At 36.6% G+C, this 22,171-nt stretch overlaps 1 protein-coding gene across 2 annotated transcripts in view; it reads right to left on the bottom strand.

The window, feature by feature from the left end:
- Window positions 1-22,171, bottom strand: part of LOC138707443 (uncharacterized) — a 642,910-nt gene that overhangs the window by 41,261 nt on the left and 579,478 nt on the right. Inside the window, exons 8-11 of one of the 2 annotated variants that reach the window (XM_069836867.1) lie at window positions 22,076-22,117; window positions 19,978-20,027; window positions 6,924-7,553; window positions 4,467-4,571 (exon numbers count right to left, since the gene is read on the bottom strand). In XM_069836867.1, the coding sequence (XP_069692968.1) occupies window positions 4,467-4,571; window positions 6,924-7,553; window positions 19,978-20,027; window positions 22,076-22,117 (827 nt within the window). Of the gene's footprint in view, window positions 1-4,466; window positions 4,572-6,923; window positions 7,554-19,977; window positions 20,049-22,075; window positions 22,118-22,171 lie in introns of both variants that reach the window. The other variant, XM_069836866.1, reaches the window with a different exon arrangement.

Consider the following 22,171-nt stretch of genomic DNA (forward strand, 5'->3'; position numbering starts at 1 on the left):
AATAATAATAATAATAATAATAATAATAATAATAATAATAATAATAATAATTTATTCCGCATAGCTACCTCCTTTCAACATCACTAGTAGTATCAGAATCAATGCCGGCGACTGAGATATCAATACTGTTTTTTGATTTACTAATATTTTACAATGCACAATACGCAAGCATGCGAATGCGACACATACTACTACTACAACTGGCTTGAGCGCATGCGTAAGGCCCGTAACACACTTGAGTTTCCGCTAGGGAGAAATGTGTTGGGAGAAAGAGACGAAGAGCCTTCCTCCACACATTTGGCGAGTTCTCGCTATCACAGATCACACCTCGCTATGATCATCTACGCACAGCCTTCATACAGAATGGATTTTTCTGATTATAGTAATGACTCGTTGGGAGAAATGTTATAGGTTATGTATTTACGTATATTGTCGCACTTAAATATTATATAACCTGTAAGTATATTGTCGTACTTTACAAATTACGTACGAACGCTATGTTGAATCTGAGTATTCAGGTGATGAGGAAATGGAGCTACATGAACATATTTTGTTAATGAAAAGAAAAAGTAGGCCTAAAATTAAAGCCAGAAATATCTGAAAATCACATTGTATCTTACGAAAATAAGGGCGAGTTTTGGACACTGGTTTCGATTTGAATGATACGTTTAGGCGTTATTTCAGGTTGAATGGACCACAGTTTTTTGCCATTCATGATAGAGGATTCTTTGCTATGTTCTGATTAAAATTATGTATACTGTTAAGACATATACATTAGAATTCAAATGTTTAATTAATACTATTAAATCTCATCAAAATAACATATAGCCCTATTTATTTTCAGATAATCTGATATTTGTCTCCAGATTTCTTCTTTAACTTTCGTGTTTTTATAGTTTTCATCCCGTGTATCATATAAATAGGCCTACGGGTGACATCGTATAAGTTCGATAAGTTTCTGACTGCAATTATCAGCCATCTTTCCTCATTTTCAAATAAAAACAATACAATTCATCACCACTTGTGATATCTTTTTTTACATTCAATCGTCATAAAAAGTATAAATGTCAAACATCTTTGATAAATGTGTCAAGAAAATTCGCTGAGCTACCGATTCCAGAGAGAAATTCGCGCGAGGTTTTTTCCTCGAACGAGAATCTCTTCCAGTGTGTGGACGTCCATTTGAATCCATGTTATCAATTTTTTTTATTTTCTCGCAACACATTTCTCGCTGGTGAAAACACTGCAAGTGTGTTACGGGCCTAAGGCCGGGACCAGCCCGTGCAGTTGCAAGTCGCCAAGACCCAATTCATACAGAAAGACGTGGCTCGGTCATTGATGACTTCCCGAATCTCTGCCATGTAAACACAATGCAGAGAGAGGACGGGAAGGGGGCACGCCACTCGGAAGCCAGCGCTGCGTCTCTTTCCAGTCACGAGTGACCTTTCAAAGAGACACGTGGCGTCTGACTGCAAAAGAAAGTGTCCGACGATTTTGAATTTGATACTCAATTTTGTGAAGAAGATTGTGTGATATGGTATGGAAACATAAGTGGGACATTATATAAAAGTTCTGGAAACGGCCCGGATATCTGCTCAATTATTTCATTACATCGGATATGCCACATTTCCTTTCCTTTTTCAACCACAAAGGATGCACCCAAAAATATATATGTATATAGCGAATTGTTCGAGAGCAGGGGTATCCTTATCGTCTGAAGACATCATGAAAGCTGTGCGACGCGGAAGTGTCGTCGACTTTTCAGCATGATTTGCTCACGTCATGTCTTCGCCCGAGTCTGAGCCACGTCCTATCTACATCTTCTCTGTATGACTTGCCCATTAAAATTCCAGGTTTATGCATAAAAAAATAGAAAGTGCTTTAACATTTTACCGAAGTCACAGCAAAAGTAATTTCTACATTTTATGCATACCGCCCAGCAGGCCTATTATATTTACCGACTTCTGCTTCGGCCTCCTCACGATTTGGTGCGTGTGAATAATCAGAACTTTTTGTAGTTTGGGTAGGCCTACCTTCACCAACCTGAGGGGTAACTATGCGTTCCTTTCATTCCTTTCCTTTTCACCTTAATCATTGCCAATAATATTATATATTTAGCATACGCCACAGCACTTCTTTACATGTAATGGTGTATCTCACATTTCTCGTATCCGGTGCCACCATTAACATATTATTACATTAACACATTCCTTGCAGTACACGTCTACACAAATAACTCTAATTTACACTAAATATGTACCTTCTTTTTGCTTGATCTAATCTCCTATTCGATATTTATGCTACATTTCCTTTGCTATTCTCTATTTGTTCACTAATCTTAATGCCTCTAATATTATATTATACTACTTTCAACTCCCTTTTTTTTATAATATTCACTAAATTCTCAATTTTACTTTTTCCTTTACGTTATCATATTTTATTATTTACCCCATTTTTTCATTGACCTCTTCTCCTTCTTTTTCTTATATTTAACATTGCCAATAAGTTTTTCCTCAAATAGGCGGTCTTTTTCTGTAATAAATGTTGCCGCGAATGATCAGTTTTTTTTACCGGCAATTTTAGTCTGTTCCATTTTTTACTTCATGTGTAGGCCTACACCTTCAATTTTATACAATTTCAAATATCAATGTGTAATTTGGGTTCCGTTACCACAGTTTCATAATAACCAAATATTGTTATTAGTAAGAATAGCCATTATGAAAAATGGTTTAGGAAAAAGTGTTGAGGAAAATGATTAGCAAAAATAGTTGGGCCTATTAGGACAAATGGTCATTACGAAAGTTATTTTAGGAAAATTGGTTTAGAAAAAATTACCGGGAACGGAATTGATCACACATTTTGAACTTGTAGCGTACACACATAACTGTGGTGTTTGGGTAAAGAGGGATAAGTCATTTTTTTGTGCAGATGAAATTTTGTTCCCCAGATGAACACACAAGTTAAATTACACAAGTGAGTGTGCAAAAATCAAAATAATACTAGCAGCAAAATTATTTGGAATAAGGGTTCCAAGTTTAATTTTCATTTATCTCCGAACTCATTTTTATGACTTATCTCCCTTTACCCAAACAACACAATCCACTACTGTCCTACGCAGCCACATGTTAGAAAACGCAAATAAAATTAATACCGGAAGCGGAAGTAGATCAACTTACTACATCCAAACAGGAACAGCGATTATTGAGAAAATAGCTGTAAATCACTAAGCCAACGACAACTAATCACTAAAGTGTAACAGTGCCATCTTTGTGATATCAATGTAATTAAGATATTCCCCGCATTTTAAAATAAAGTATTTTGGTGTACAGTACGTGGTTAAGAAAAAAAAAAAAAAGGAAGAAATAGTCTTACGGGCAGAAGAAAAATGGAAGCAATAAAATACATGAAAAATAAAATGTACGGTTTAAGGAAAAATGTAAGACCTGGCAACTCCAGTTACAAGGGAATATGTTCCTGTGTACTGGAATAAGGACGCCTTACTGCAAGACTAGTAGGAGTTTGCCAAGTTGGTACTCAGAGATCTTGCCATATTTGGTGACCGTTAGGCACTTACCTGAGTCATTACTGCGTGTCTTTGGGGCTTAATAACCCCTCAGACTATTTCCTATTCAACTTACCTGTTTCTTTTGGAAATTGTTTGCATTAAGGGTCAAAGATAAGTAGTGCATATGCAGAAGAACTTTCGTCTGTTCCCTTCACATTCAATGTTATGTATCACATACTATACTGGGTGTTCATTTCAAAGTGTGTCATGACGTCAGTGTTGATGAGTCAGCGATTTGAAGCGAGTTTCAGCTTTTATGTCAGAGAAGTTGCCTATTAATCAAGGCGTTCAATCTGAACTTGAGAACGTGTACGGTATAACTTGAACGTCGCAGCAACAGATAGCGGTCTGTACGGTCTATGTGCTACCATAACCTCTTTCGAACTGTTTTGCGAGGCCAAATCGTACGCAGGGTATTTGTTATCATCGTTTGCGTACGGCAACATTCCACAAAAAAAATCAAATGCTCCGTGTCCATGTTGACCGTCGAAATTAATGTCAACAAATACGTAAGTAATCGTCTTAACCCTCTCCCCATATCTCGACAGTAAGAAAAAACGCCAATACCGGCGTCACAGTACGAATCGGTAAGTACTCTTGAGAATGAACGCCGTACTTGCTAGGCAACTTCTCTGGCAGATAGGTAATGCACCTCTGCGGAAGTGTAGGAAGATTGAATTCTCTAGGCTCATCGACTAGCCACATGACGTCATACAGCGAGCCATGACACACTTTGAACTGAACACCCAGTATTCTAGCGCACTATGTGATGAAAGTGTTAATAATATTGAATAAAATTCATCGCGAAATAAAAATTTTCTTCTGAATACCTCTGGCACAAAATTTTCTTAGATATACAGTAATCATATTTTATATTTTCGTTAATTTTATTGTTACATACCTTTTGGAACAACTTGACTAAAACTTCTATGGTAGGTAATTCTCCTCCTGCACCAACATTTTCAAGTAGAAGGCTGATAAATTCCTTACAAAATGCGTATGTCACCTGAAAATTGAAAACATTTTTGTACTAAACTACCAACTTTTTAATTTTATTTATAATGTAAATGAAGGTTTCGTAAAACAAATATTCAATTTAGGCTGTACTGTGTTCAACAATGTACCGTTGTTATACCAATCTATGTGGAGAGATAAAATATTTTTATTTGACTGCTGTTAATCTTTGTAATACATTTCAATTCTATTTTTGTATCTGAAGGTTCCAGACACCATGACTAACAATTATGTCAGGACACACATTGCCTAGTTACTTCTTAGACAGACATAGAAATGTCCCTTACGTCTTCTTCAGGTTTACAATACAAGCGGATAATTACAGGTATATAAAGAATACATAAGCTCCATTCTTTTTTCTATGGCGGGTACTTGAGTGTTAGTTCTTCACCCTCATGAAGTCACTTGTGTTGACTCTTTTAACCGACAGAGTCGTTGCATAGGGTTTGCCAAAGGATGTTGGTCTACGCTACAACTGCGTTGAGATGAGATTTGTTGGGAAACAGAAGCTCCCGGAGAACATCCTTGTTACCTGAACCAAGAGGCTTAAGGACTTTACTAATAGACGGTAGTAACTATTTAAAGGGTGTAATTGATATCTTGTTATTTGAAGTGTTCTATCAGTGTTGTGTCAGTGAAGTGTGTAGTGTCAGTGAAGTCTATTGTGTAAGTGAAGTGTGTTGGTGTCAGTGAAGTGGCTGTGCAAAGTATTTGAACAGTGAAATGGTTAGAAGTGTTAGTGAAATCAGGTAGAATCAGTGCAGTGAGTGAGTTGACAGCGAAATAAGTGTAGTGCCGAAAGGTACTTGTGTAGGTATGAAACTGTCACACTCGTGGGTCTTAGTTCGAACTTAGGGTTAAAATACAAATTAGATTTACTTTAAATGTTATTTTAAATGACCATGCTTCATTTAATTTAGGATGCTCCTTGTTGTTGTTATTATTATTATTATTATTATTATTACTATTATTATTATTATTATTATTTTATTACTATTATTATTATTTTTTATTAGTTGTGTTTATTATTAATTGCCATTATTGAGTGCAATTAGTTACCACTGCCACCGGGTATATACCCATTTGCAGTGTGAATAAATACATACACACATACACATATAAGAACTTGTCCAACACAAGTTACATATCGGGGGCACACCAGGGGTCGAACCCAGGTCCACAGGATTATAAGTCCAAAGCTCTAGCCACTAGACCACCGTGGCGGCCATAAGCTCAATGTACACGAAGAAATTTTGTCTCGATCCAGGCGATGGCATTTTGGAGTTACAAAACAATTAAACAATCAACTGATAATTCTTGAGACAGTACGATCAACCTATCATGACATTATTATTATTCCTTTTTTTATATATATTTAAAATGCACAATCAAGTGGTTTATACTCATTTTCATGTGACCTTTGCGCCACACAATGTAGTAATAAGAAGTCTTGTTTTCATATTTCAGTTTGCACTTGTTTAGGGACGTTGCGATAATGCATTTTAAGCGATACTTGGTATCGATACTGAATTATTCCATATTCACTTTCATCGTTGTGAGAAATGGGTGGGTCTAATTTTATTCTGATGTAAAACTGAAAATAATGTTTATGCTCGACCATGCCGAAATGTAGTAATTATACACCTGGTAGTAGCCCTTTAATGCACCTCATTAAAGTACACCTATTCATTAAAGTTCAGGTTTTCAGCCAATGACAAATCACCTTTGTACCATTATACAACCGCAAGTATCGATTATTCTCGGATATGCAATCGAAAGACAATTAGCGAAAAGTCACGGAGGCTGGAAATCCAATACTGTCGCAGAAGGTTATGTTCTCTTACTATAATAATTAGCGTTAATTGTAAATAATATTCAAATAAATTCAATTTGTCATCTCGTTTTTCAATTCTAAATCAATTTCCAGGTTATATCAAGACTAATCTTCATCTTATTCTCTACGTTATATCAAGGTCAATACATTCGGCCTCGGAAAAAATCAATACTTTCGCGTCTGCGCACATCTCACAATTCAGGTCAGTTCCCTACTCACTTACATAACCATAACATGACCTACTTTCGAATGATTTCAAGTTATAAATATGGTCGAGCATAAAAAGTCGTATGAAACTTGCCTATAATGGTAATTAAGACGCTCGTATGAAAATTATGAAACGAGCTTGCGCTCGTTTCATAAACAAACATACTTGCGTCTTAATTACTACCATTATAGGCTCGTTGCATAATGTACTATACTGTCACAGAGATATCAGTAATATGTTAAAGACTTCATTCAAAATTAATGCGGAATTAGTCCGATGTGGAACAGGGGTATACGGCTTACACAGCAGAGTTCGTCCAGATTGCCGAAAAGTAGCTCCGGCTCGGCAAACATGGCGAAGCCCTCGACTTGAATGCGTTTGAGCGGCTCCATGAAGACGTTCTTGAGCACCATGAGATGGTCGTAGAGGAAGGCGCACTCGCTCTGGAACAGGTCCCACACCGCTTCCCGCCGCTTGCACTCGGCGCGGCTCGTGGTGGAGCCGGGGGACACGAGCAAGTCCTTCTCGCTCAGCGTGGTGACCAGCGGGCTGGGCCTGGCGGGCAGGGCGCCCCGCCACATGGCGCGAGCGCCCGTCAAGCGACGCTCGAAGCACCGCTCGCTCTGAGCGCGCACCAGCGCGCCCCTGAGGCGCCGGCGCGGGGAGGTGGCCACCGGGGGCGGCGACGCGGGCCGCGGGGGTGGGGGAGGCGGCTCGGGACTAGACGCCGGGCTCGAGGAGTTGCTGCTGCCGCTGCTGCTGCTGCTGCCGCCGCCGGCCCGCCTCTTCTCCGCGTGCGCCACGAACTCGGTCCAGCACATTCCGCGGTACCGCGACAGCTGCTCGTCGTCGAAGTCGATCCGCTGCATGCAGCTCAGCACTTCTTCCAAGCCGCACAGACTGCCCGCCTTCCCTCGACTCGAGCGCTCGAACTGGTCAAACAAACACAACATTTCATTTCAGTTGAAGTTACCGTGACTTTCTGAGTTCCTTATACTGGTGACAGACAGGGGCGTAGCGTCCATGGATGTGGGAGATGTGTTACATACCCTGCAATTTCCATCAAGGTGACTGAATTATGAATTATAATATTGTAACACATAATCGTTTTCGGACAGATCAAGTTTTCCCAGAATGTTTGATCGCACTATGTTTTAATCACCTTGAACAGAAGGCGCGACCATTAGTAAGAATTATACTGTAACCACAGTCTAATATATACAGTCGCGAAGCTCAATATGTAGTAAAAATGCAAACATGGGTAGTTGCCCACCACTAGGATCGCTACTATCGCCTCATCATCGCAGATCTCTGTCCTAGCAGCCGACAAAATATGTTACACCTTCGCTGTCGTGTTCTTTTGGAAAAATTAACACCTTCCTTCCATTATTGAAATATTAAATGCATAAAGTTAATTTATTATTTTAATTAAGTATATTAAATTCCACCATAAACTCGAAGATACCTGCAAGAAATAAGTTAATATTATTTTTGTTTGTGCAAAACGAACTGAAATTTACTATAATCGCTTCACTCATTCAAGATTATAGCGATAATTAACTATGAAACCAATAAATATTAATTTGCATTTCCCTTTACAACAATAATAATGGAAATATGAATTAATGGAGTAACTTAAGTGTACCGGTACTTGTAGTGTAGGCTTACGTAGTTAAAGTGGGATGAGGTTAAGCAATAATAATCGCACCAGAATTGGAAATAAAACGTGATCAATAAATTTTATTGTAACAGACTTTTTCTACGTCTCTAGTAAAGCAACAAATAAAAATAACAACAAAATTAACAGCTATAATTAGAAACATATCCTCTGAAGAAAAAAGTAGGCCTAAGCAATAATAATCCCACCAGAATTGAAAATAAAATGTGATCAATAAATTTCATTGAAACAAACTTAATTTTCTACGTCTTTAGTAAAATAACACATAAAAATAATAACAAAATTAATAGCTACAATTAAAAATATATCCTCTGAAAAAAAAAGTGGACTTAACCTTTATTTCTCTGGAAATTTAGCAGCCTAAGTGACAGAACTTTAACCGGTATCTAATGTCCTTTCGGTTAGACTGAAACATTTCATTGTGAAATTTAAGGATATAATGCATTCTAACAGTCACAAAGAACTTCAAATTAACAGTTTTGTTTCTGCACAGCATTCTTGTGGAAACCCAGAAACCTTCCTGAATCTTTCGGAAATTGGAAAAAAGATAACTCTGGCCTCTTTCTCTTACTGTTGCTACAATTTATAGCACTACAAACGTCTCCTCCTTGTCCCATATTATTATTCCAATTATTATATTTTAGCCATTAACATTTTCATTATAACCAATAACGAACATTTCACAAGCATCAATGTGAAATACGCTAGCACTCGATAGAAATACGACACAGTCCAAAGTCGACCATGGAGGACAGTCTATTGTTTCTAGTTGCTAACCGCTTGAAGCGCTTTATCATGAGATTTGCAAAAAACACCTAAAGTTCCGCGACTGTATGTAGTAGACTGTGGTATAACCCCTATTATCCGTGGTAACGAAGGGGGTGGACTGAACGGTTAATCGAAAAATCGGATAATCCATACCATAAAAGAATTTCGTAAATTTTTGTGAATAATACTTTCGTAATTTCCTTCATGGTCTTGTATTGAACACGCTAGGAAGTGGATCAGAAATTGACTAGCATAAGTCTGGTTGTTAACAGGATTTTAGGGGACAAGGAAATTTCTTGTAATGGCTATTTTTGGAAAGATAGGGGAATAATGGAGGTCTCATACTATAGATATACATATTTTATATATGTCATCCTTGTTTTTTATTAAATTGCACATGGTTGTGACTCCAATCTCGTATTCTGAGATGAGCCACAGTTTCTCGTTCCCAGAAACCACTCAGTTATTTGTACTTTTTTATACTTTGCACGACACGATTTATTTTGATACACGTGGAAGACATTTTATATAGAGATTATGCAGTACGACAATTCGAACAATAGACCATACTGTGTAAAGGTAAAGTCTTGTGATAACCTTCTCTAGAAAAAATAACTTGCTAATATAATGTACAGTAGCATACTCCAAGTATTTCTGTAGGCAGAAAATCGAGAGAAAGACGGTCGGATAATCCACCAATCGGTTAATAGAGTGACGGATAACCGGGGTTCTACTGTGTATGTTTGTTTCCCTTCTGGACAACACCTAAAGTTCATACTTTCTTTTGATGTTTGTTCATTGTTCCCCCCCCCCTTTTTGTTGTTTCTTCCAGCTTGATATGGGAATTTATTTGTTAAAATTGTTATATGCCTTACAATGTAAACTGATACAATTTATATCATTACTATTTATATTATTTTGAAAAGAGATTTTTATAACCTATAAAATTTATATCATGCCAAGATTTATATTATTTTGTAATAAAACATTTTTAAAATCAACCTTAACCTCAACGATAGCGTCGTAATGGAGACTGAAATTGAAAATCTGAAAAAAAAAAACCAATTCCAGTTTGTAATCCATTATTTATTGAAATGAAACATCTTTCAGCAGCCTTCTATTGCTCTCTCTCTCTCTCTCTCTCTCTCTCTCTCTCTCTCTATATATATATATATATATATATATATATATATATATATACACACACACATACACATCATTTTATTTTTACTTCAATTTTTATTGTACCTGAGTTTTTGAATGTACTTCACTCCCACCCCTTCTACTAATGAAGTTCAACCGTCCTCCACACAGATTCAAGACTGCATATACAGTCATAGTAGCCTTACGGTCATAGTGAACAGTACGTTCTAAAAATATGTTCGCGTTTTCCAGTGACGAAAGAGCTTTCAATATTGAAACATTTTCGCACAGGTACTGTTTTCCATTTGCCTACGTCGTATCCCGGTTTCCTCCATCAGCGTTTAATCGCCAGCTAGTGGCTGGGCTGTCTTAGCTCTTTTCTGAAAACATTAATTTCTGTTAGGAGTTAATTGGACGTCTACGTTTTATTATACTACTATTTAAAATATCTTAAATAAAAGGGCCTCGTTAAGTAATTAACTGTCACATGATTTCCTCCTTTTCTACGACCCTACGACATAACCACTTGGACGGACAGTAGATAGTATGTCTGAGTAATTTTATCTTTTCGGATCGGGCAGAAGTGAAGATTGAATTTACAGTACGTAAGGTACTCTTTTATAGAGTAGGTACAGAATTATTTCAACATGAGTTACTTAGTACGAAGGACGAAACTGGTAATTGGGATTAGGTACAATAGTCTATAGTGCGATAATATACACTAGAACTGAAGCCTGTATCGAAATGAACGGCCACCATTTTCAAAATTGTGTATAAATATCCATATTATGATTATTTTTCAATTTAACTCCATTCTCTATATTGTACGCTAATGTGCTGTGGACAGTGTAATATACACTGCATAATGAATACGTCGACATGGACAGCTCAGTTCGTGAGTAAAAACACTAATTGTTAATACTGTACTGTATATTTATTAAACAAAAACCTAATGAAAATGATCAAACTCAAAATCGCGATATTTCCTAGTTTACGTAAATGGATGAACTACTTTTCTTCCCTCCTATACCTAGTAAAGTGATTTGTTTGTACATTTCGCCAGTATCATCGAACTCCAGTCGTGGTAGCAAACGGCGTTGAACGAAAGGTTTAGCCAGGTTAATATTAAAAATGTTAGTAAAAATAAAATGATGTCCCTGTATATATATATATATATATATATATATATATATATATATATATATATATGAATAATTCGTCTGTCATTTGTTAATATATTTCTTTTTACTTTTCTCACATCTGCATTAAATTTCTCCACTACGTCTAATAGTAGCCAAATTCATTTTCTAGCCATTCATTTTCGTTTCTATTTCGTATAATACAATGGAAAGGGTAACAAAATTTCACAGCAGAAGCTATCACGACGTCCTAAATAATATAAATCAAGGTGATTCAAAACTAAAGTCTACTAAAATGTTACTTTCGTCCACTGGGTCGTACCTCAGCGCGATTATCTTGTTCTGGAAACAGGATTAAGCTCCTGATCGCGATCGGGACGGTGACACACTACAAACCCGATCGCGATTAGGTCGATAATCGCGATTAGTGACTGTAGTCTGTCACCAGTATTACCGCTCTACGCCAGCCAAGAGCTAAACTGTCGGGATTTTTTCTTCTTTGGTAAGGAGGGAGGTAGGCCCTGCAAGGACTGTGAGTAATGATGACACCACTCCGTGAAACTGTCGTGCAGTAGTGACAACTGAGGAACAGTCGCTTGAGTCTGAGTGTAGCTTCATCTCCGACTATAAGCTTACTCGTGCACTGTCTGGCACAACTATGTATTATTCATGTACACACTTAGGATTTTTTAAAAGGGCGTAAATCAGGAAAAGTAAATTTGTGGGAAATTGAAAAAAAAAACTATGTTAGAGGAAATTATTTGGAAATATATAATTCCGGACAAGTGGGCTGATAGTCTAGGCTACATATGTTGGTTCTTAATGCAATTATACGCATTATGCGGATACTTAAGGTTTTATTGAGATTTAAAATATGAGAAAAAGCCGCCCTTTAAAAAAATCAATTTTATGACAAGTAAAATCAAATATGATTTAGGTATTTTCGAGTTATTCTTGAATTACTTTACTGGAAATCATACACAATCAACAAACAATGTATAATACTTATAAAATTAAAAAAATTCAAAATTCAAATTCAAATTCAAATTTATTTACAATTTACATTTGAATTGAATACATATGAATAGATACCCGAAATGAGCATAATGCTCGTGCTCGGGTACAGTCCAGTAGTCTACATAAATTTTACAGGGTTCAAATAATAATGCTGATGATATAAATAATAGTAACAATAATAATAATAATAATAATAATAATAATAATAATAATAATAATAATAATAATGGAATAATCGTGACAGAAATGATACAAAGATTGTAATACAAAATAATAAAATAAAATTGGAATCGTGAATCAATTTTCATGATATTTTCCAATTTTTTTACTTTTATAAGTATTGTACATTGATGAAGAAAAATCAGTCTTTTCACTTGGGATGTAATTGCTGTTTTCCAGTCATCGTATGTTGCATTACAGTCTATAGGCCAGCTGGAAAGCTCTTCATAAAATGCCGTATGCTCACTTGAGATCTGGGGCCTAGTGCTTCATTTTTTCCAAGTCTTGCACTTCTTGACACTTTCCCTGCTGTTAGACTGGGCGTGTTGGTGGAGGAACAGAAGTGCCGTGAAGGATGCGTGGCTTACTAATTCATTGATACCACTACATACTTTGATGTATCCAACTCTGTTAAGTGTACACTCAAAGAGGAATAGGGTACACACTGCAAAATTGATTATCTCATTTCTTTGTTCCTTCTTTCTTCAGAAATAGCAGTCTTTTGTAATATTTCCCGTTTCAGCTGTAACCACTGCCAATAAATTGAATCGTTTTAAACGGCGCATGTCATTGACTACTTAGCAATTAAAACAAATTGTGATTTTAGCTTGCCTCTAACAAGCCAACGAACAATGTTATTGATGTCCTTTCAAGCAAAAACGATGTACTTTCGAAACTACGATAAAAATGAAAATGTTAAAAATGATGACTTACGCTCTTTAAAAAAAAATTAAATTAAATTGTAGGTTGTAAGAGTAATGGAACGGAGAAAAATTCTCTCCGGCGCCGGGATTTGAACCCGGGTTTTCAGCTCTAGGTGCTGATGCTTTATCCACTAAGCCACACCGGATACCACCCCGGCGTCGGACAGAATCGTCTCAGATTAAGCTCCAACTCTTGGGTTCCCTCCGTTCTATTACTCTTACATCGTATGATGACGCAGCATATCTGCATGGAAATATCATATGTACTTCGGTACATTAAAATAATATATAAATTGTAGGTGTTGGAAAATATGTTACTGAGCGGCTAGCAGTGTTCTCGTCTAGAACACGAGCCTGTTACGTACGCGTTTCGGGTTCGAGTCCCGGGCAGGCCTGAAGTTTTTCACTGAAAAATCCATAGTGATACCTGTGCTCTCCTGGGGATTCTTCTGTTTGCCCAATATAGACATGATATCGTTTCATGAATATCTCTCCATATCATTATCATATTCATTAGGATTTCTCCGCTCACCAGTCGTCAACGTTAGGAGGAGTCTGGTCCAGGAGCATGTTGAATTGCCTCCATGCGCCCTGGATACACAGCGTGTCTTAGCGCAGTCGACCAGTGTGAGTTATTGCAATGGACCAAATAATGATCCACTTGCTGGGTCTTCATGAGTTCCCACAATCAATCAATCAATCAATCAATCAATCAATCAATCAATCAATCAATCAATCAATCAATCAATCAATCAATCAAATAAAGTAGTATCCTATCATAATTTCACGTCATAGGCGTCTCAATTTGCACTTTATCTCGAGTTTCTCTCCTGACTGGCGTACAAAGTGGTTTGTTGGAATTCTTTCAAGGAGTTATGACTAAGAGATAAATTTTCTGTCTACACTAGGAATCGAATCCTGTCTTTTGAGTTCTTAGCAAGTACGTAGATCTATTATCTATACGATGTGTCAATATTCACGTCTTTATTTGAAAATAACAGTGAAAAAATACATGCATTTGGTGCTCAGAATCAATGCATAAACAAATATACATTGCCCTCAACAATAATGCTATTTTCATTCATTTAACGGCTCCTTTAAACAGCAGACTGCCTAGGGGCTGGTGACGGAAGTATTACGTTATTTTTGTACTTAGGTTTACAGGAAAATCTTTCTTCAACTTGTCTATTAATTCTTAAAATTTTATTATGAGTTCATATTTTATTAATTTTAAGTAGATAATGGAGAAATTGTGTTGACAATATACAATGAATCACTGCTATTAGAAAAAAAAAACATCAATGGTCCTACTCATCATCATTTTCACATGAGTCTTGTACTGGAAAACACCTGGATTAAGAAAATCTATTTTTCTCCTACTACAATATTTATCTTTCTTAAACCAATTTCAATATATTTCCAATAGTACTAAGTTTCTCCTTCAAAACATACGAATCAATCTCTGTTGATATTATGTTATAACTCATGAATAAAGAAGAGAAAAATGTTTTTACTCCTCCGTTAGATACCATTACCTACCACAAGTGACATGTTACTTAAATCTGAGGGCAAATAAAATAATCTTACAGTAACAACATTCAAAGTAGACTTTTAAGGTAGTTACGACCTAAACAAATAAAGAATCAGTCACTGCTATTACGAGCATTTTAAGGTGCTGAGTGACGACATGTTTGCGTTATTGTGACTGAAAGGTAGTCCTTGTACCTCGGATTTCTTTCCTTAATAAAATGTCTAATTCTGCACCGCTAAATTTCAACTCAGGATTTTACCTTTTTTAATACTCACTGACATTATAAAATATATACTTACTTACCTTTTTTTCTCGTTGCCAAACTTTCAGAACGGCCCCGAGGTTCACTCAGCCTCCTATAAAATTGAGTACCGGGTCTTTCCCGGGGGTAAAAGGCGGTCAGAGCGTGGTGCCGACCACACCACCTCATTCTAGTGCCGAGGTCATGGAAAGCATGGGGCTCTACCTCCATGCCCCCCAAGTGCCTTCATGGCATGTTACGGGGATACCTTTACCTTTTTACCTTTTTTACTTACTTACCTACTTGCTTACATACTTACGGCTTTTAAGGAACCCGGAGGTTCATTACCACCCTCACATAAGAACGACATCGGTCCCTATCCTGAGCAAGATTAATCCAGTCTCTATTATCATAACCCACCTCTCTCAAATCCATTTTAATATTATCCTACCATCTACGTCTCGGCCTCCTCAAAGATCTTATTCCCTCCAGACTCCCAAGTAACACTCTATATGCATTTATGGATTCGCCCATACGTGCTACATGCCCTGCTCATCTCAAACGTCTGGATTTAATGTTCCTAATTATGTCAGGTGAAGAATAAAATGCGTGCAGGTTCTGAGTTATGTAACTTTCTCCATTCTCCTGCAACTTGATTCCACTTAACCTAAAATATTTTCCTAAGCACCTTATTCTCAAACACCCTTAACCTCTGTTCCTCTGTCAAAGTGAAAGTCCAAGTTTCACAACCATACAGAAAAACCGGTAATATAACTGTTTTATAAATTCTAACTTTCATCTTTTTCGAGAGTAGACTGGATGATAAAATCTCCTCAACCGAATAATAACATCCATTTCCCATATTTGTTCTGCGTTTAATTTTCTCCCGAGTATCATTTATGTTTATTACTGTTGCTCCAAGATATTTGAATTTTTCCACCTATTCAAAGAATAATTTATAACTTGTTAATTTTATAAAATTACTTGCATTAAACAAACATTATTACAAAAATTGTTAACACCAAAGTCTTTCGAATTTACTCATATTTTTACTATCAGTTTCTGGCCATGCCAATCATGTCAGTTGTACAGTACTGTATTATTTTCTGACACTATTCAGCTCCATTCCGTTGATTGGAGAAGCAATTACGCCACATAAATTCTTGGTTAAAAGGTGTGAGCTCTCTTTATAGTTGCTAATTTTTAAAATGCTGGTTAGTTTCTTGTGAGATGTTTGTATATAGAAATGGAAGTGTTTGGGGACAGAATTACAAGCAAGAGAATGCGAAATGCTTGCTCTCCCAGTTTCAAATAATGTGATTTTTACCTGTGGGAGAGAAAAATTAATATGAATTTATTATTCTTACACTTTAGAGGAACTTAAAGAAAATACTAAGAGTGAATTTTCTCTCATAAACCCAGAATAACTCCTTCAAACTTTAAAAAATGCAATCATTTCTTGATGACTTCGAAAAATATTTCCAGCATGTATATGTACGAGTATTATTGTTAATGTGTTGATAGATATATCTAGGTCTGATGAGATTTAGAAACAAATTTCTGGTAAAACCGAATGAATAACAGTAGTTTTAGAGGACTGATATAAAATAAATGAAAAGTGTAACAAATTTAAACCTTAAAACATAATAGTACAACTATAGTAGAACTATAACTGTCTTACTAATAAAAACTCTATATACAGACGTTTAACTGTCTTATACTTATACAATGAGTAGCTCGTTTATAAGTCGTGTATAAATTCCTTACTAATAATCACTACATACGTCGTGTATAACCAAAGAAGTTTTATAGTTGTATAACAGTATAACTGTTACACAGCTACGTTATAGTTTCGTCATTACTTCGTTACGAAAGGTAATAGAATATCTGAGGTTCTCTATTGCGTCCGGTAGAGCGCTCTAGTGTGGCGTGTTAAGTATCGATAGTACAACTGGCTCTAATCGATTACCACACTATATTTTGGTCAAAGAGTACAAGCTACAGCAATATTATTCTAATTATTCTGTACTCTTTGGTTTGTTTTTCTGTGGTTACAAGGCAACCATCATCATAAAATGATAGTCGATGCGAACAGCTGTTAGAGAGGCGGCCATTTTCTCTCTATATACAACACTTAAACAAGGGGTTCCGTGTATATAAGTACTGCAAAGCAATTCCCATTGTATAGTTAAAGCCTGTTTATACATCCATTGCTTATGCATGGTTTATTAGTAACGTTTTCTGTCTCAACTCTGCGTAAGACTCGTATAAAAACTATACACGGTAAGTCTATAGGCCTAATTATAAATCCTAAATATTCTTTCAAAACTCAAGAAACATATGTATAAGATATTAATATTTTACTTTATGGGTTATTGGCATACCGTACAAGACAAAAACAATTTATTCACAACAGAAACGGATTTTTGCAGAATATTGGTGCGAAATCGGGAACAAATAAAGCCCGAATTTGTACTGTACGCGAAATTATAGGGTTGGAAGGGAGTATATGATAGATAATAGAAGAAAAAAGATCAAGGTGATTAGGGCATACGAAAAGAATATCAGGACTTACTAAGGAGAACTTAAGAGTTGGCGGTAGGAGGAAGAAGAAGAAAAAGTGGGAGATCGGAAAAATAACGGAAGAATGATATCGGACGGAGGATGTGTCAATATGGAGTGAGAGAATAAACTGCAACAGTTGGAACATTATTGAAGAATAAAATTGATTTCGGGTAAAGGAATACTATTAGTGTAAAACAGGAAGTTGCCTAATAAATAAAAATATTGGTAATACTAATCCAGACTTGCCCTATATATGTACTGGGAGTTATGCCGCTTGTTCGACTGACAGAGTAATGTTGATTCGGGCATTGCTTAGAAATGGCAATAGTCCCTCACCTCGTCGCAATTGCTACAGTTGATATCATCAGTCGACTTTTCGTCTAATATTTTAACTGCTGCCGTGACGTCACTAGATTTCGTATTTCATAAAATCGCCATCCGTTATTTAAATATTATCCTCATTATTATAGAAGAGATATGTTCCTATCTTCACCCAATTTTAATTCAATTTTCATTAATTTAAATTAGATGTTCCATAGGCCTATTTTAATTAAATATTCAATTTTTCAGCGAAGTTATTTTTCCTGCGTTTTACCAAATGACAGCGGTTCACCGTCGCACCCAAAGAAGTTTTATAGTTTAACCTAGACTTACTACGAGCGCTGTTCCTCGACCAAAAATTGAACACTTTCGCGCATCGCCATCTTGGGGCAGAGAGCCATGTGACTACTATATGTTTACATCACAATTCCGCTTAATTTGAAATAACATAGAAGGTTATTCAGTATTATTGAATGTGTTAGGAGTAAGTGCGTATTAATTTAATCAATAGTGTGTGTGTATATAGTGTTTATATAGTTTAAATGAATCGTTCTCCTGTGATATATGTGAAATCACAGTGTAGGCCTACTATTGTGCTACATATGAGGCCTATACATATAGTGTTTATATAGTATTTTAATCATGTTATAAGTGAAACCATCGTGTGCTCTTGTGCTGCATACAACTGCATACTAAATCAATTTTATTTATGAATCAATAGGTGAGTGCAAAATAAATGTGGTTAAGTATTTTCATACTGTCTAGATATGGCCTAGTTACAATATTTTGACATTCTTGCACATATTCGAATTAATAAAAACAGTTGATGCATTTCCTTGTTTATTGAAATATTTATTATTAGGTCTAAGCAAAATGCACACAGTGTGCAAGATTAAGTTAATGTCCTAACTCGATTAATTAAATATTTCAGGAACTCCATCGGTACAGATTTGATGAATTGTGTAAATATGAATAGGCCTAATCACGAAGACAAGTGTTTTTAATTGACAGTTCTAGCATAACAGCTTAATACTTGTTGTTCACAAAGATGACGATTACTGACTGACAGTTCCAGTTTCTTCAATTATATGCTGTTGTAGACTACTACAGGAATGCAGGTGATTACGTTTCACTGTTTATATTTGTTTTTGTCCTTGTTACTCTGTTAGCTTATATTTGTTTTTTTTATGGTATAGTAATAAATCTTAGTGTCTTTTGCGGTTGCGTTCTATCAGCATTACTTTTCGTCCGCTATTTTCACGACCGCAAGATGCACACAATGTGCAAGATTAAGTTAATGTTCTCACTCGGTTATTGAAATATATTTCAGGAAGCCCATCCTACGGATATGATGAATTATGTAAATAGAAATACTCCCAATTCATAAAGACGACGAAGATTACTGACTGACAGTTGCAGGATTAATATCTTTGATTTTTTGATGTTATACCACAAGAATGCAGGTAATTACGTTTTACTATTTATATTTGTCTTTATCCTTGTTACTCTTAGGCTCATGTTTGTTGTTTTTATGTTGTATAGTAATAAATCTTAGTTTGTTTTACGATTGCGTTCTATCAGCATTGCTTTCCGTCTGCTATCGTCACGGCCCCAAGATGGCGGCGAGCGATCGCTTCAATTTGGGTACAGTCCTATCTTCTGCGGAGCCGGCAGTGTGGGGACTTGGTCGCACCCATCAGATACAGCTTTGCTGACTGCGCTACTCCATCGGACAGGTGGCACTCCTGTCGCGTGAAGTTAGTGGGATGATAGAAGGGAAGTGATAATAGAGGGGTAACGAGGATTGAGAGGAAGTTAGGTCGGGGCCATCTGAATTGGTACTACTGCAGCACTCGCCTGAAGGGACTTGGCAAGTCACGAAAAACCCAAGTCAGAATAGCCGGCCAATGGGATCTAAAACGAACCTCCCGAATGAAGGGTCCTCGACATTTCTGTATATGCGGCTTTAATGTGTTTAAATACTGAGTGATTATTTCCTGAAATACAGAAAATACTTTCTAAATACTTACGAGTCTCAACAGCGACCACGTGTTCTTTCCCTTCCTGGAATTGACCCCATCTGGAAAGAGACAGAAACATACTTCAAAGAAATTACAATTTTATGTATCAAGCCTAAGGGAGCACGTGTAAACAATGCATTGTGATTAGTAACATGTTATCTTGTACCTCATATTAACGTTTACAAAATATATCTGTATGAAACATAGACATACCTATTTTCTTCTCACAGTAAAATAAACGGAATAGCTTTCAGTCAACATAATGAAATTTATTTCTTGTGCACTATTCTCCTCACATTCACAGAGAATCTTACAATTTAAAAGTCACCACATATACCAGGCAAACAATTTATTTATCGCCTGCCTGCAAAGCAGCAGCTTTTGCTATCGGCAGCTGCACTGCCAGCCAGAAGTTACGGAAACAGTTCAGTATTAGTGATCTTACAAGCCACAAATTACTAATGTAAAATAATATTAAGTATAAGCAGTTGAAACGTCATTTACTCACTGAAATTAAGAAAGTAGGTTCTGAAACCACTCGTATTCTTGTTTCAAATGCGTGCTTAAGAAATAACGTTTCACTTATTCCAGTTTCCTTCGAGAATTGGAGACGATGTTTTCTTGGATGTAATTTTCAGTTCCTCCAGGGTATGTGGATTTCTATATACTTTGTATTTCAAAGCTCACTAGAGATGGAAGACATTGGGACTTAGTTTGGGGGACTGAGGAGGTCACACATTTCTATCGATAATTCTATTCTCGAACACTGTAAGAAGTTCGTAAATTACGTTTTAACTGCTTGTTTTACATTCATGGTTTGTGGTTTGTCTAATCACCGACACTGTTCTGCACCCATAACCAGCACGTGGGAACATGAAAGCTGATAGCCAAAGTTTCCGCTTTCTATGTGGAAGAATTGTTCATCCAGTATGTTTGCTCACCCTTAGAAACTAGCAGGAGAATATGTGATATTCATGAACAAACTTTATGTACTTGCAATTTAATATGCAATAATACAACAGTATATCTACTAAATTACTGTAAAATGTAATTTAAAATTCATCATAACTCGAACGTGAACCGAATCATGCTATATGTGATTAATGAAAATTCAATATTTTATAAAATACAGTATCACGAATACAAATGCCAGATTATCATATACTGGGTGTTCATTTCAAAGCGTGTCATGACGTCACTGTTGTGAGTCAGCGATTTGAAGAAAGTTTCAGCTTTTATGTCAGAGAAGTTGCCTATTAATCAAGGCGTTCAATCTGAACCTGAGAACGTGTACGATATAACTTGAACGTTGTAGCAACAGATGGCGGTCTGTACGGTTTGTGTGCTACCATAACCTCTTTCGAACTGTGTTTTGCTCGGGCAAGTCGTACTTGTTACCATCGGTTGCATACGGCAGTATTTCACATCACAAATCCGTGTCCATGTTGACAGTCGAAGTTAACGTCAACAAATACTGTACGTAAGTAATCGTCTTAACCCTCTCCCCATATCCCGACAGTAAGAAAAAAACTCACCCCAGTACGTGTTTCCAAACAGTTCCTGCCACTACTGGAGTTAGCGTACGCATCGGTAAGTACTCTTCAGAATGAACGCCTTACTTGCTAGGCAACTTCTCTGGCACATAGGTAATATGCCTCTGCGGAAGTGTAGGAAGATTGCATTGTCTAGGCTCATCGGCTAGCCACATGACGTCATACAGCGAGCCATGACACACTTTGAACTGAACACGCAGTATATTCAATTGGGGTGTACAAGCAAGAGGGGAGGTGAAACTCCCATGCCTTGTGGATATCAGCGCTAGAAGAAGGTGATGTGTTGAATACCATGCTCTGACCCAGTACTTAATTTTATAGGAGGCTGAGGGAATTCCTGAATTGAAGACGGGGTCAAAATTCCCATCTCATTCCAGGACTGAAACTAGGTTCTTCAAGACTATAGTTTATTGCCTTATTGGCAGACATAACTCAACTTCATCATGACAACACGACCTTTGGAAAAGTTATTAATGAAAACTAAGAATAAAATCATGCAAATATAAGGTATGGTTACGAATGATTAGAGGACTCAGAGAAATACTGCTATTTACCTGTATCCGATACGGCAAGACTGGTTGTGGAACCATCCAAATCTGAAATGAGAAATTATTTTGAAATGAATTCACTTTGCTTTGACGTCTGCTTGT

This window comes from Periplaneta americana, chromosome 10, assembly GCF_040183065.1.
Source record: "Periplaneta americana isolate PAMFEO1 chromosome 10, P.americana_PAMFEO1_priV1, whole genome shotgun sequence".
Taxonomy (NCBI): Eukaryota; Metazoa; Arthropoda; class Insecta; order Blattodea; family Blattidae; genus Periplaneta; species Periplaneta americana.